Source organism: Dasypus novemcinctus, chromosome 3, assembly GCF_030445035.2.
Source record: "Dasypus novemcinctus isolate mDasNov1 chromosome 3, mDasNov1.1.hap2, whole genome shotgun sequence".
Classification (NCBI taxonomy): domain Eukaryota; kingdom Metazoa; phylum Chordata; class Mammalia; order Cingulata; family Dasypodidae; genus Dasypus; species Dasypus novemcinctus.
The window spans coordinates 97423245-97440714 of record NC_080675.1 but is presented as its reverse complement, the minus strand read 5'-3'; the positions used below and the strand labels follow the sequence as shown (position 1 = coordinate 97440714).

Genomic DNA, 17470 nt, shown 5'->3' with positions numbered 1-17470 from the left:
TCTTTGGACTTGGAATTGTCCTGGGTGGCACTGCAGGGACAGTTAGCGCACACTGTATGTCCTCCCATGGCCCACTGGGTGGACTGTGGGAGAGTGTGGGCTATGATTTGGACCATTGACCATGAGGTGCAGCAGTGCTCAGAGATGTATTCACCTAATGCAATGAAAGTCTCATGATGATGGAGGATATTGTTGTTATGGGGGGAGGAGTGGGGTAAGGAGGGTGGGGGATATATGGGGACCTCATATTTTTTAATGTAATTAAAAAAAAAAAAAGACAAAAAAAAAGAGAATACCATCCATCAACTCTATGAGATCAAAGTCCCCTCTCAATTTAAGGTGGAGTGGGCATAACCATCCCAAAATCCTTAGGATTGGAGAATGAACTATGGACTAAAATGGACTTACTGGTATTTTAGTATAGACTCACTGTGATTCTATCAATTGAAAAAACTATATCACTGATGAGGAGGCAGTGGTCACTGGGGGTTCTGAGGTCAGGGGGCAGGAAAAACAGTTGTAATACAGGAGCATTTTGGGGACATGGGAATTGTCCTGAGTGACATTGCAATGATAGATATAGGACATTATGTATCTTGTCATAACTTACAAAAATTGTGTGGGAGAGAGTATAAACTACAATGTAAACTATAATCCATGCTTAGTGGCAATGCCCCAAAATGTGTTCATCAATTGCAATGAATGTACCACACTAATGAGGGATGTTGTTAATGTGGGAAAATGTGGGAGATGTGGGTAATGCAGCATGTGGGAATCCCCTATATTTTTTTATTCTCCCCTCCCCCCCTTGCAGCTTGTTTGCTGTCTGCTCTCTGTGTCCATTCACTCTGTGTTCTTCCGTGTGTCTGTATTTTTTTAAATTTCCATTTTTCCCCCCCTCTGGTAGTTCGCTTGTTGTTTTGCTTTCTGTGTCCATTCTCTGTGCACTCTTCTGTGTTTTTACTTGTCTCCATTTTTTGTTGCATCACCTTGCTGAGTCAGCGCTCCATGGCATTTGTGGGCCAGAAGCACTCCGTGGCACTTGCAGGCCAGGTGGCACTCTGCAGCATGCAGGCTAGCCTGCCTTCACAAGGAGACCCCAGGATGTGACCCAGGTAGATGGGAGCCCAACTGATTGAGCCATAGCCATTTCCCTCCCCTATATTTTTTATGTAACATTTACGTAATCTAAGTATCTTTAAAAAAATTAAAATAAGTGAAACTGTAAGGTATACCAACTGTATTAGTCAGCCAAAGGGGTCCTGATGCAAAATACCAGAAATCGGTTGGTTTTCATAAAGCATATTTATTTGGGGTAGGAGCTTACAAATACCAAGCCATAAAGCATAAGTTACTTCCCTCACCAAAGTCTATTTGGAGCAAGATGGCTGCCGACATATGTGACGGTTCAGATTTCCTGGGTTCCTACGTTCCTGGGGCTTGCTTTCTCCGGGTTCAAGATTCCTTCCTTCCTGGGGCTATCTTCTCTTTTCTCTACGTACTGACATCCCAGGGCTCCAGCTTAAGTCTTCAGCATCAAACTCTAACAACAAAACTCTAACATCAGAAACCCTCAACTCTGTTCTGTCATGCCTTTTAACAAACTAATCATAACTCAATCATACCCAGGTATAGATCATATTACAAACATAATCCAATATCTATTTTGGAATTCATAACCATATCAAACTGCTACACCAACATCAAAATAATGTAAATTATTTCTCCACAATCTTTTTTTTTTTAATGACATATGTATAGAGATCCTCTCCTTTCCCTCCTCACAAATTACAGGAAGGAACATGAAAAACTTCAGTCTTACATATCATTCCCAAGAAGGCCAAGAGAGAGGGCAGGTCCCAGGTGTCCTGAACTGCACTGCTCATGGAGGCCAGAACTAATTCCGAGCCTGTGATGCACCATGGTGCCTCCAAACTGTTCTGACCTGAAATTAGGATCTGAGTGGACCACTTCATTCCCATTAGTTTTAGGTGCTAGTTCCTACCCGGTGACCAAATCCAGAGACCTAATCAGCAACCAATCTGTTTCAGGTACTCTGAGCTTAAATTACATATATGTTTTACTAATTTTTATTTTATTAGAGAAGTTTTGTTTTACAAAAAAAAAAGACACGCATAAGAGTCCCTACCTAGCTCTCTTCTATTATTAACACTTTGGATTAGTGTGGTACATTTGTTACAACTGATGAAAGAATATCATTGGATGATATTATTAACTATAGCCCACTGTTTACATTAACTAACTGCATCTTGATCCAAAGGAAAGGTTGTTTTTTGTTTGTTTGATTTCCCTTCACCAGAAATAACTTGTTTTATCTGACAGGGAATTAGCTTAGTATTATCCTGGCACATTCAGGGTTAAGTAGTTGGACCACTCCCAGAGCTTTACTGTCTGAGGCCAGTTAACTACCAAAAGCAATGGAGCAGAAGTCAGACAATGAGCTCACTAGAGATGTCACAGAACCTCAGTTAACATAGCAATTATTAGAAGAGAACACAGAGAAGGGTAGATGAGAAAAAGACAGAAAAAGCCAAAAGTATTGAAGAATAATAGAAAAAAACATACAGTGCCTAAACTAATAGTTGAGAAATGTGTGTGGAACTTGTGGGGAAAATAACTTTTTCAGAGACAGTGACTTTCCAATAGCTTCCTGGAGAGATGTGGCTTCATGAAGGACTCACGTCTGAAGCTGAAATGAGCTACGTTTCAGCTTAGATTAAATATAAAGGGATGGGGAAAGATTTGGAAGTACGCTGACTATCGTAATACCAAGAAGCTTATATTAAGGAAACTAGATAGTCACCAAGAAGGCAGAGAATAAACAGAAGTATTCTGTAGGTAAATCATTGAGTTGAGAGTCAAGAGGTTTTGAAATGCAATACAAATCCCCAGATACTCCAGGGGCTCTTCCAAAGTATGAAAATTGGATTGTCTGTGAGTTAGCACTGAAAGTAGAGCAAAACTGGTAGAAGAAAGGAAGTTACTCTTGATAGCATTACTCTAGATATTTGCTCAATATTACTACTAGCCTCAGTTTGTCAGGCATAGGCAGTGAATGTGCTACTTCCAAACCCAAGGCTCAGGCAGGTTGAATAACATGATGAGGCTTATCCTGCCACCTTGTGGCTCAGGACCAACGTGCACAAGCTTGGAGACCAGAGTACGGTGCAGAAGAGAATCACGGGGAGACTAAATGAGGAAGTAAAATTCAGACACATCCTTCTCCTTCCTCACTATAGAAATTAACTTTCCCAAACCTGTACATCACCATCAGCATGGCATTACAATCTATTTACTTAATTAGTTAAAAAGCATAGGGTCTAAAATTCTGCCCATGGGTAGTATTTTTACCATAATAAAATATCCAATAACATTTTGTCCTGTCAAAATGACTTACTAACGACTGTGAGCTCTTTAAGGGCAGAGCCAATTAATCTTGTATGTACAAAATTTAAACCTCAAATGCTTCCTTATTAAGTTATGCTGTAATAAGAGACCAAATCTGGAGTAGAATTGATCGAGTGTAGTGCTTGAAGTGACAAGGTTAATAAATGAGCCCAAATGGTGATGAATGTAACGTTCATTAGAGTGAGGACAAAGCATAACAATCTAATAACAACCAGAACCACGCTCTGACCAAATGTCAAATACACTATAACCATCTTATTCTATTGAAAGAGAATAAAACACCAGGCTGAATTAATAATCTAATCTCTTATTCTCTTTTCTTTTTCTTTTCTTTTCTGTTTCATCACTTGAAAAACATATATTTTGAACATAAAAACTTTGGGCACACTGCCTGGTATAGGATGGGAGGGCCCTGGGATCTTGGGTGCTAAATAAGATGCCAGTGATTCTTATACACCCTGAAGATCTTAAGGCCACTGGACTGTTCCAGTGAGAACAATACCCATTCTGGGTGGCCTGTAGGTGATATAGAGAGGAACAGCTTTTAAAACCATATCTGAGGAATTAATGCAGATTGTTAAGCTTAGTAGGTGATTTAGGAGGTATTAAGGATATTGAGACTTGTTAAAGTGAATTTTAACTGCCACTTAAATAAGCACCTATGAGAGAAGGAGAGATCCAGGAGTCTTTGAAGCAACTAATGACATCCAATATGGAGGCTGGTTTTTAAAATCCATAGCTAAACTGAGGTTTTGGGTAAGTAGCAAACCCGAGAGGCCATTGCTGCAGGCAAAGCCTCACCAATGAATTAAGTGAGGGACTTTCACTTTTTTTTTTTTAAAGATTTATTTATTTATTTAATTCCCCCCCTCCCCCGGTTGTCTGTTCTCTGTGTCTATTTGCTGCGTCTTGTTTCTTTGTCCACTTCTGTTGTTGTCAGCGGCACGGGAAGTGTGGGCGGCGCCATTCCTGGGCAGGCTGCACCCTCTTTCGCGCTGGGTGGCTCTCCTTACGGGGTGCACTCCTTGTGCGTGGGGCTCCCCTACGCGGGGGACACCCCTGCATGGCACAGCACTCCTTGCGCGCATCAGCACTACGCATGGGCCAGCTCCACACGGGTCAAGGAGGCCCAGGGTTTGAACTGCGGACCTCCCATGTGGTAGACGGACGCCCTAACCACTGGGCCAAGTCTGCTTCCCCGGACTTTCACTTTTGAGTTTATCTTTGAAAGTAAAATATGCGTGATTTTACTTTCAAAGATGAACTCAAAAGTGAAAGTCCCTTGCTTAATCCATTCGTGAGACTTTGACTGCAACAATGGCCTCTCTACTAAAAAGATGATAAATAAATAAATAAATAAATAAATAAATACAATCAATAACTAGGAATAGAAGGATTTATCTCCACTATAATAAAGATCATTATGAGGGAAAAAAAATATGCTGGTGAACTGAGTGGTGCACTATGATTGCCCCTGCTGCTCCTGTGGGGCAATTTCCTGGGATAAAAATGTACAGAAAGGGATGCATAATAATCCTTTTTGTGTAACAGCAAAAAAAGATCTTTCATGAGGACCACACTGTGTCAATGTTACACCAAGAATCTAAAACCTTGGATACCCAAGATTGTTTCTGAAAATTATAAATGCATACATGTTGGTGTACCCTAACTGTCCTGACTCAATGTTCACTTTGTTGCAAGTATTGCTACAAAAAAAACAAGAATCATGAGACTTATTATTTTTTAGAAATATATTTTAGATTAAAGAAAAAGTAGTATAGACAATAATGTATAATTATTTTACAAAGCCCACATACCTGTTTTCTGGGTTCTCCAAGAGAATATCCATGAAATATATACTTTAAAATCCTGTTAGAGTAATCTTAGCCTGGACCTGTTTATTTTATCCTATTTTCCAGATAATGTTATGAAAGAATTCAGTAAGCTTTTGATGAATCAGAGATGAAATAACTGGAATCAAGATTTTAAAATCTATTTGTAAAAGGAAAGCTGAACTTGTAATTCCAGGTGGATTACACAGTGTTCTAATGCAGAAATAGAGTGATCCATCATTATAATAAACTCAGAACAAGGAGAAGTGAACAGAGTGATTCTCAAAGAGAAAGAAGTCTGTTCTTCAAATCAGTAGATGAAGGAAAAATAGTACCTTCAGACATGGGAAGGCAAGTTTCATCCCCTGAGAAGTGAGGCTGAATGACTTAAATATTCAAGATTCTCAACTTCACCTAAGTCCACTCAAGTGTCCCCATTCTAAGTTTCAAGTTCCCAATCTATTTTGATTATCTATAACTGCATTATTAGTCATCCAAAACTTAGTGATTTAAAACAACCATAGTTGGATGGGGATGCTTTCAGCACAGGGTGCACCTGGAGCAGGTTTCTAGGGAGTGTGTGAGTGCTCATCTTGTCATTGTGTGATTTATCAGTGGGTGGAGACCCATATAATGAGCAGGAATGTGTTCTACTCCCATCCTGGGGAGGCCTGATGTTCTCAAACAGAGGAAGGTGCCTCTTGAGAGCATGGGTGGTTCCTAATAGGGGAGGGCAGACTAGTGTGTCAAGCCCTCAGTGTTGTTGCAAGTGTCTATGAATCTTGTCCTTCAAGCAGTGAAGCCTGGTGGTTGCTGTGGGCCCTGAGGGGAAGGGAAGTGAGGAATAGAATAGATAGTAGAAGGTATTTAGGGGGCAATGGGAGCATCATCTTGCAATGATGGATAGAGGCCATGTTAAATTTCACCAAAAATTTATGACTGTATAGTCTAAAATGTAAACCATAATGTAAACTACTGACTATGGTTAGTAGCTATGTTTCAATATTTGTACATCAGTTGTAACAAATGTACCATCCACGTGAAAAAGATAATTAATATGGAAGGAGAAAGGGGGGGAGGATGTTGGGGACAGGTGAGTCCCCTATATTCAGTACATAACTTTACTGTGACCTAAAACTTCTTTGAAGACATAATGAAAAAAAAATGTAAGACACTGAGGAAGAAATGGAAGACATTGCCACTCTACATACAGGACAACAGTTATTATAGCAATGACAGTCAAAAACATCAAAAAATTTTTAATATTTTTCATATTTTAATATCCTTTTTTTTACTTTATTTTAGTTTTAGTTTTTCTAAATTATATGTATTCTATTTCTTATGTTTAAATCTATCATTACTATCTAATTTTCCTATTAATTGAATTTGGCAATATATTTGGCTTCAGTTTTGAAGAAGTTTTGGATCACAGAAAGGTTCAACTATGGCAAGGGAGGAGCATTGGTGTGGGGTGTCAGTGATGGGAGATAAATGAGAGGAAGTTCACCTAGGCATACATATAAGGTATATAAATATGTTCAAATGTTCATGGGGTATTGCCACTGTGGGCAGAGATTCATACAACAACTGAAATACTGAATTCCTATCCTGGGGAGCTCTGTCACATTCTTTAATGGAACAATAACCTTCACCCAAGTACAGGGACAATGATCAGTGAAGAGGGATGGTCCATTGACGGGCCCTTGATACTGATGACTCTGCTTATGGGCCTTTTGCTCTTGAAATTTCAAATCAGCCTAGTTGCAGGGTGCCTAGGGTTACCTCTTGAGAGCCTCCATGTTGATCAAATGTGGCCACACTCTAAGCCAAACTCAGCATATAAATGCATTACCTTCCCCCCAGTGTGGGGCATGACCCCAGGGATGAGCCTCACTGACATCAAGGGATTACTACCAAGTACCAGCTGGTGATGCAGCTTGAAAAAGACATTGAATAAAAGGGGGAAATAATAAAGACAAATGAGTTTATATGGCTAAGAGACTTCAAAATGTGTCAGGAGGTCATCAGAAAGGTAACGCTTATGTACATCTCAGCAGGATCTCATAGATGGCCAAAGTAGATACTACCCCAAATAGTGGGAGTCTTGAGGGCTATGGAGACACCCAGGTCCTATGGTCATGGCAGATGGATCTGGAGTTTGGTGTCTTGCTAGTGAGACCTACTCTGGAATTTGTGCTCCTGAATGTGATGGAGTTGGGCTCAAATGTGACTTCTCTATACATGCCTCTTCTATCCCCTTTATTGAACCTATAATTGGTGGTGGAGTTGGTAGATATATGTCCAAGAGACTTGAATATCTGGGCTTTCCATGTGCCAGCTGGGCCCTGAGCCTCAGCAGAGTTGCAATACCTACTCTCCAGGTCATTGGACTCACCCAGGACAGCTAATAAGGAAGTGAAGATGGACAACTATCACACCAAGGAACTGAGACAGTCTACAACTGCAAGCAAGAGAGTCCCATCCATCAGCCATACGGGATCGAAACCCCCTCTCAATTAGAGGTGATGTGGCATCACCATCCCAGAATCCTCAGGACTGGGGAATAAAATATGGACTAGAGTGGACTTAATGGTGTTATACTATAGACTTATTGTGATTCTAGCAATGGAAGAAATTATATCATTGATATGGAGACAGTGGCCACTGGAGTTGCTGAAAGCAGGGAGAGGAAAAAAGAGGTGTAATATGGGGGCATTTTTGGTACTTGGAATTGTCCTGAATGACATTGCAAAGACAGTTACAGGACATTATATCTCCTGCCATAGCCTACCAAATGGAGTGGGTGAGGGTGTAAACTACAAGGCAGACTATAATCCATGCTGTATGGCAATGCTCCAAAATGTGTTCATCAATTGCAATGAATGTACCACACTAATGAAAGAAGTTGTTGATATGGGAAAAGTGGGAGATGTGGGGAATGGGGCATATGGGAATCCCCTATATTTTTTCATGTAACATTTTATGTAATCTGTGTATCTTTTAAAAATAAATTAAAAATACATTTTTAAAAAACAACCATAGTCATTTTTTTGTTCTCTATCACGATTCTGGGTATATTCTCAAATCAACAGGGAAGTTCTTTCGTTCAACATGTTGTCTCCAACTGTAGTCATCTAGAGGCTTGAATACACCTGAAACAGCCAGGAAAGCTCACTTAAATGGCTGTTAGTTGGTGCTGGCTACTGGATAGATGCTCGGTTCCTGCTGTCAACTAGAGCTTCTTGGTACTATTCCACATATTCCAATAGGCAATGGTGAAAGATCCAGATCTCTTAAGGCCAACCTTAGAAGTTATTCACTTCCATCACAAACTATTGGCCAATAAGGGTCAGAACCAATCCCTATTAAAGCAGAGGTGAAGTGGATCCCACATTTTGATGGGAAAATGGCACGGTCATATTACAAAAGGTCATGCATGTTGGAGATATTCTTTGGGCAATCTTTGGAAACATTTTAATACTGTCCATCCTCTGGTCATGACTAACCACACTTTTCACACATGTGAAATACATTCAGCTTCTTCCCAAAAGGCTCATCCCACTATGACATCAGGTGTTAGTCTGAAATTTCCTCATTTAAAATGGTGAATGCTGTTCTTAGATGCAGTAACTTGACAAGCTAACTTCAATATTCATCCTGTTCAAAAATCGGAAGTTTTCTTCTTCTCTATTTTTATCTTCTTTCCTTCCCTGTCTAATAGTTCAGTAATAAAGCCATCAGGTCTGGAAGAAAAATGTGGGTGGAGAACTGACCTGTGGTTCACCAGAGAGGAATGTCTAAAATGCCTTGAGGTTATGCAATTTTAGAAACTGAAAAAAAGTTAGAGGATTGTCTGAGTATGAAAACAGCCTAAAGTGAGGTGTCAGTACACAAACAGGATAAGGGACCTGTCTGCACAGGGAAAGCATGCTGATCAAAATTGAAGGCTGGTAGATACAGGGAGATTTATCAAGTGAGTTAATAAATTAAGGATAATGGAAGTTATTTCTCATTGTCAGCAAAGGGAGTAACAAATACTGAAAGGGTGAAAACTGGAGTGAACCCTGTGATGTTGCAACAAAATTGAATATATCAGTGTGAACTCATGGTTCTCAACATAAAAGGAAAATATAGAAATAAATCTGTCATTGAGAGTGGACGTGATGCTCCAATAGCTATGAACAGTGATACCCTAGAAGCAGTGATACCACATAAGTAATGACCATGCTTACCATCCTTCGCTGAAAGGAAGGAAACTGTTGATCTCAGTGCTGGAGTATGGAAAGTACAAGATGAGCCTGAATATTTTTTTCCACCATAAAGCAAGAATGTGCTGAAAAATTTATGGGGCATATCAAAAGAATACAAAAGCAATGCTGAATGGGCTTTTACCAGTCAAATCAGGGACAATTTTAACATCAACTTAGTGAAAGTAACAGATTTATACTGTTCAATAAAATAGGGAACCATGAGTCCATACAGATAAAAATAAATAAGTGAATAATTTGAATTTTTATGAGGAACAAGGTATTTACATAGTTTTAAAGAAACTTATCACAATCTGCTAAAAACAAAGGAGAAAGCCTAATTTTATTTTATGGTAGAATAGTCTGGTAGACACCACACTAATCAAGTGAACATTATCCAAAATGGGGAGAATTGAAATCAAATCCCACATGATAGAATGCAAAAGAATCATTATCCTGCTATTTCTGTCAAAGTTACATAACCTGAATCTAATCTTAAGGTATATCAACTAAACCCAAATTGAAGGGCAGAATACAAAATAACTAGTCTATAATCTTTCCAGTGTCAAGATCATGAAAGTCAAGGCAAGACTGAGGAACTGGTACAGACTGCAAGAGACTAAAGAAACATGAAAACTATGTTAACCATAGAGGTGTGACAATCAGCTCTCTCCTCAAAAAAGAACTTACTGATATGCTGTGAAGAGAGAAATTACATGACTACCTCTAGCTACAGTTCATTTGGGATCTCCTGCACATTTGAGCAAAGGCCAGGTTCCTACAACCACTCATTGGTCATTGAGATGAAGGTGCTAAGTCTGGGATCAGGAAGGCAATCTTTGAGCCAGAGCTCTCCCATTGATATCGCTAAGACTTTCTTTGAACTGCCCCCAAAGTCTTAGGCTCTCCTTAATCCTTCTTCCTTTCCTCCTCCTTTCACTGGTGGCAGATATGCATCACGATCTGAAGGTTTTGCCTGGCTATGCCTCCCACTTCTCTTTATCTTTCAGAGATATTAGCCCCAGTAAATCTCTTATAGTTCTAACTCTGTCTTGGCATCTACTTCCTGGAAGACATAAGTACCACTGCAAACTAAATACAATGCTTAATTCTGAACTGGATTATTTTCCTGCCAAGACGTTAATAATACAATTGGGAAAACTTTAATGAGGTTCTAAGAATTAAATGGTATCAATGCATATTTCTTGGTTTCAGTGGTTGCATTCAGTTATATAGTAGAATGCCCTCTTTCTTAGAAATGACCAGTAGAGTATTTGGAGATGGTGAGGTATCAGGCAGGCAAATAATTCTCAAATGGACTAGGGAAAAATCTCCTTGTACTATACTTCCAACTTTCCAGTAATTTTGAGATTGTTTCTAGGGTAAAAAGAAGAGTCAGAAGTCACAAAGCAGAACACTTTAGTAATTCTGAAATACAGCTGGACAAGTAGCACCAATTGTCCCTTTTCCAGGGGAAAATGATGCATATTGATTTGGATTCAGTTCTGCCTTATGAGAAAGATTCTTTCTAGCTATTGGCTCTGTCTTCTAGGGTTTTAACTCCAACCTCTGAAATAGAGGACATCATCTTTCCTTTCCCGTAAGAAATGGCTAAGTTTGGGGCTGAATTCCTTTCTCAGTCTGTTTCCTCTTCATAAAAATTTGGGGACACTGAAGCATCTTTTAAGTTTGAATTGTCTCTACTCCTTATAATCTGAACTGGGGTTGTTTCTTTCAGTGCACTCTCTTTCCCACCAATGGCGGAAACTTCACATGAAAGATTGGTGACATTGCATTTAACTTATCTTGTAATCCTGCAACTGGCACAATTAAATTTTTAATCTTATTTACAGCAAGATCAGCCCTGTGTCTATACAAAACAAGATACTTTTATGGCTGCCATATAAGCTCCCTATGTCTTTGACCATGACTTGAACTTAGAGCTTAAAGACCTAAGCTTGTCATTTTCTTTCTTTCAATGCTCCAGTACATTCAGAAAAGCCATCTCTTGCCATGCTTCTTGAGGTCATCATTACTGCCATAATAGGTTGAGAAACCATTTGGTCAATTGGTTCATAAAGGCACTTGCTTCAGTAGGTACCTTTTAGAAGGCATGCCCGATTCCCTTCTCCCAGTGTTTGGCAACCACTATTCTAATGTGTATCTTTTTGAAGTCTTACTGAAGCACCATATCATCATGGAGGGTAGAAGCATCAATGCTGTGGGAAACCTGTTCCCTATTTGTTGCACTTGTCCCCAATTATTGTAAACATTGCTGCACTGATGAGGAACCGTTGCTTTGCAGTTCCTAATAAATATGATGTGGAAACTAGGGTCAAGGCTCACAGTTCCCAAAGCTGTGAGGCCCCTAATTCCATCCTTGGTTCCTCTCTCATGTTTCTCTCTGTCCTTTATTTCTGTAGGTTCTGCATTGCCTTCCCTTCAAGGCAACGGATTGCTGACTTAGCACAGCAACTGGTGCCCAAACAGGGACCTGAAGGGAAGAAGGATCACTTCAAGTGAAACTAAAGTGGTTGTGACAGCGCAGAGCCCTGAGTGGTTTGGAAAGCCTTTGAGGTCCTCAAGGATTTGCTTGTATTTCCCCAGGAGACAGAGAACGTCCTGTGTGGGTACCAGCTCATCAGATAAAGTCATACCATGAACACCAAGAGACAATGAAAGTTCCTGTGGAACCCAGAACCTCCAGTTGTGCAGATGGAGAGACAGATGCTGGAAACTGCATGGCTGGGTCTCATTCTGAAGACTAGAATGGCTTTATATCAAAGTATCTAAACTACAGAACTTGTTCAAGCATGGCATCATAAAGCAAGTATAGCTTGGGGAAAGAAAGAGATTAAAAAGGAAATTGAAAGGAAGAAAACTGAAAAAGAAATGTTAAATTATGAAAGGAAGCAATGAACAAATTCTAGATTAATAGATTTAGAACTGTTTTTGTGTTTGTTTGTTTCATGTCAATGTGTGTGTTATAATTGTTTCAGTGTATGTGATTGTTCAAAAAAGAAAGAAAAAGAGAAAAGGAAGAAAGAAAGAGAGAAATGAAGGAAGAAAGAGAGAAAGGAAGGATAAAATGAAAGATGTAAAACTTAAGTGAATATTGAAAAAGAGGAAAAGTTTGTGGGAATGCTAACTGAAATTTAATAAGGTATATTTTGTCCTGTAAAATGGTTAGTTTTATAAAATCAGAAATGGAGATATGCAGGACAGACCTAGTATGCATATAGCAAGTTGTAAAAGTATTGTGGTAGCATTCAGTGAGTTAATGTGTTTTGTAAAAATAAAACAAACCTGGATGGATACAAAAAGTGCAAAAACTGTGTGAAAAGGTCAGCAACGGACTTTGGCAGTTCTTCAAGGCTTTCTGCCCTGGTCTGATGGTAATGAATCTGGCTGCATAGGAGAAATCTGTGGCAGTGACCCTACTGAAAAACATCAAAGACAACAGTATTTTAAGGGCCTGGAATAGACAAATAATCGGGACAAGCTACAAGGTCCCTGCTACTCTATCAAATTGTTAAATGTTGTTTGGTTGGATAAAACAAAACTATAGCATCTGCTGTAATTGATAAAGTATAATGCTTTCTCATGTTAATGGAATTTGTAATATTGTTGGAATGCTAAAAATCTTTTATCACTCTCTGAGATATGTTAATTGGGAAAGGCCCTTCATGGAAGTAGGACTTCCAGCAGACTGCTTTGAAAAAAAAAAAAAGAGGGGAAATGTGGACTTAGCCTGTGAATTGGATGTGGCCAGAATAGCCAGAAATAGCAGCTATATATAGCAGAGGAAGCATAGAGAGATTGAGAGGTGAAGCACTTTTGTTGTTGTTGTTAGCCTGGGTTTTGTTTTATTTTTATTATTATTATTATTATTGAAATAATAAAAATGCTCTAATAATGACTGAAGTGATGAATGTACAACTATGTGATTATGCCAAATAACATTGTACACTTTGGATGGACTGTATGCTTTATTAATAAGTATCAACAGAATTGATTTGTTTAAAAATTAAAATAAAAATGTAAAAAAAATCAAAACTATTTTGTAGGATGATTTGTGAAGATGCTGCTTAAATTCTAATGGGTTACATGGGAGAAGCAGTTAAGATTGAAATCTGGAAACCTTGCAAAATTCAAAATTTGAGTTGAAGACTACAATAAAGTTCTGAGATATGCAAAGGAGATACAGAGATAATAGGACTGGGAGATAATAGAACTCGGTCAATCACCTCAGTTCACCCTGTTCCAGCACACTAGCCTCCTTGCTTGTCAGCCAACACCACAGGCATGCTCCAGTACCTAGCATTAGCTGTTCCCTGTCTGAAATAATACTCTCAACACCCTCATAGTTTGTTCCTACATGTTTTCAAGTCTGTGCTCAAATCTTAACGTCTCTTTTAGACTTTCCTTAAAACCCTATCTAAAATTACAAGGCCTGCTCTCAACTCCAGTGCCCCATTCCATTCCCATGCTTCATTTTTTACAAATTAAAAAATAACTACAATTTACTTTTTCACTTCGAATTTTTTTACTTTCTGTTGCCCCACCAATTAAATTCAATTGCTTTACGTATACAGGAATTTTTTTTTTTTTTGCTTTCTTAATCACTATGTCCACAGTGTCTCTAAAGCCCTCAATGTTTGTTGAATAACCCTACACCATTATAGCACTTAAAATGCCATTTTAGTGGCTGTCAAAAAATGCAACTGACATGTCTTTAAACAATAAAAATGAAAGTTAATATTGGTGGGCAAAATATTAACTTCAAAATGGAAATGGGGAATTTAATAGTAGATCTTCCTTTTATGACTATTGAGGCAAGCTCTTTTACTATTTAATTATTCCCCCAGAAACCTTTTGCAGTGCCTGGTTACTAGAAATGCAAGAGAAAGTAAGAATCTAGTTCTGCAAGTGCACTTTTCCACAGGGAATGACAAGGATCGGGATTTCATTATAGACAAATAAAATTCAAAAAAGGATCTCATCTGTTGAACAAATACTTTCAAAGCTATCAGGGGAAAGTGTCCCAAATCTCAAAAAGTCACACTGGAAAAAAATAAATATATATGTACAATACTTTCATCTGGGCTTTAATCTTGACCATAAATATGAGTTTTGAAGATGGGGAGAAAAAATCTTTTAGGAGTCACTCTTTGCAACTCATGGCAGGTTGTAAACTGGGTTAGCCACTTCTTCCGAGTTCCCACACATGCTTTTCACCCCATTGAGTGATATGTTATTGCCCCTCTCTGACCTTTCTTCTCAACACTTATCCAAGGAATGAGTTAAACCCACATACCATATTGCAGCAAGTGCTGGGTGTTCTGCGTAAATGGATTCACTGGCAAGTGCTTTCTTCTTGTTCAGAAAATGTAAGTATTTAAATAGAATAAAATGCAGGCAGAGAAGCTTGAAAATATTTTCTTGTTTCCCTGATTCTTGGGAAATATTTTCATCTCATGTCCTTATCCCTTTAAAATATTATTGACTAATATTCACAAAGAGGACTGAAGTTTTCATGTAACTTGTGTAATTGATAAATTGCTGGTGGATTTATTATCAATATTTTTTTTGCTTCTTCAGTAGAGAAAATATGGCAAACCACTGAATCCACTGATAACTTAGATCCCTAGCCTATATCTTGCTCTCAGTTTCTCTAGTTTAATATGCTTTGGTTTTGTGTAAAATAACACTTCCATAAATGATAAAACCATTCATTCATCATGTGTCTTTTTTGTTTGCTGCATTTATAAGATGTTCTTTGGACTGTGACTTTATACAATTAATATCCCCAAGAAATACTTTAATAAGACTCCCAAACAAGGTAGTATTGGTATCAATTTGATATAATACTGTTAGGATCCCAAAGTCAGAGCAAATAACTAATTGAGATAGTTGAAAACAGGGTCCTGAGGAACTAGGACACAGGTGAGAGTACAAAGGACAAAAGACAAAATGAGTTTTAAAAATCAACTGAACAAGTTATAAAGAAATTGGATGGGGAAGCGGGCGTGGTTCAACTGGTAGAGCATCCGCCTACCATATGGTAGGGTCCAGGGTTCGATACCCAGGGCCTCCTGGCCTGTGTGATGAGCTGGCCCACACACAGAGCTGCCGCAAGCAGAGTCCTGTGCCACACAGGGGTGCCCATGTTGGGGGGGTGCCCCACATGCAAGGATTGTGCCCTACAAGAGAGCCACCCCACACAAAAAAAGTACAGCCCACCCAGGAGTGGCGCAGCACACATGGAGAGCTGATGCAGCAAGATGACACAACAAAAAAGACACGCAGTTTCCTGGCACCACTTAGGGTGCAAGCAAAAACAGAACACACAGTGAATGGACACAGAACAGACAACGAGGGGAGGAGGAGAGAAATTAAAAATAAATCTTTAAAAAAAAAAGAAACTGGATAACCACCAAGACCTGTGTGACTGAGTGAATTTTTTCTTCACAAAAGAATTCTGCAGAATTTGTGAACATCTCACAGGTAAGGATATCTTTGAAACTTATTAATATCATTTGCCACTTATATTAATATGCATAGTCCTATCTTTTTTCTCTCTTTGCTTATGTAAATTTTATAGGCAGTATCTATATACAAGTGCAATTTAAATATTCTCAACTTGAAGGCACTTTATTTTTCTTTTCTAGAATTGTTTGGGAATGACCAAGGATCTCTAAACATCATAGCTTGCTGTGTCCAGACAAGATGACACAACCTCAGCTGAGAAAATAAAAAAATTGTTGTCCCAGGTGGTACTGCAGGTACAGATGCTGGACATTGTATGTCCTGCCATGGCCCACTAGGTGGACTGGCGGAGACTGTAAACTACACTATAAACCATTATCCATGTGGTGCAGCAGTGCTCCAAAACGTACTCACCAAAGGCAATGAATGTCCCATGATGATGAAAGAGGTTGTTGATGTGGGAGGAGTGGGGTGAGGGGGGTAGGGGGTATATGGGGACCTCTTATATTTTTTTAATATAACATTTTTTAAAAAATAGAGAGGAAAAAAAGTTTTTAATTGTTCAGCGAAAAAGTTCTAAACAAGCTTTTTATGAATTGTACTACACAATCACAAGAGATCAAGGTAGAAACTTTGTCCATGAGGACAAAAGCCTCTTACTTTTTGAGAAACTATGGTACTGAGCCTATATTGCAACTGATATGATGTGATTTTTTATGGGTAACAAATAGACTAAACTGGCAGGTTGCAGGCAGATGTAAGAGAAACAGTTTACATAGCCACACAGACAATGAGAATCTATAAGTAGCAGTCCTTACACATCAGGTGCAAAACATGATAATCAAGGATTAGACTTTAAAGAAATAAAATGTATAAAATTTAAGCTATGATTCAACAATAAGAAACAGAAGAGGAAATACCAGGAGTGAGTGAAGCAAGATATTCCATGTTTCAAGTTTGTCCCTATAGAAATTGCCTATGATGGGTATTTTTATATGTTTATATGCCAAGTATATGTTTAATAGGGACAAAAAAATCACAGACCAAGAACAGAAGCAGCTATGAGGAAAATACTATAGAAACCCACGCACAAATAAAAGGTTTTTATCTACTTTACAACTTTCTTTGCAGCAAAATTGACCAAATCTAGCCATATTCATCAGTCCAGCACTTAGGTCAACTGCTCTCCCTAAGGTCAATTATCCCCCAAATGGCAAATCTAGTTCATACATTCATATAGGAGTGTATAAAAACTTTTAACCAGAGATTTTAGGTGCAAAATGTACAATTCATCCCCAAGTGATGGCGCTGGATCCAGCAGGCCAGAGAAAGTATTTTTTATATACCAAACGTGTTGGATATGGTACTATAAAAGGTCATATATCCTGGCACCAGAAAGGCCCTTTAATCATCACTTTATAATACCATGGGAACTGAGTAACATTCTCTTGCTCTGTACCACAGTGAGACAGA

At 38.7% G+C, this 17470-nt stretch overlaps 1 protein-coding gene across 1 annotated transcript in view; it reads left to right on the top strand.

The window, feature by feature from the left end:
* LOC101440786 (olfactory receptor 11H6-like) overlaps nt 1-12031 on the top strand; it is a 76140-nt gene extending 64109 nt beyond the window's left edge. Inside the window, 1 exon segment of the mRNA XM_004482722.5 lies at nt 11932-12031. Within this exon segment, the coding sequence (XP_004482779.4) occupies nt 11932-12031 (100 nt within the window).
* Nucleotides 12032-17470: the final 5439 nt, after the last annotated feature.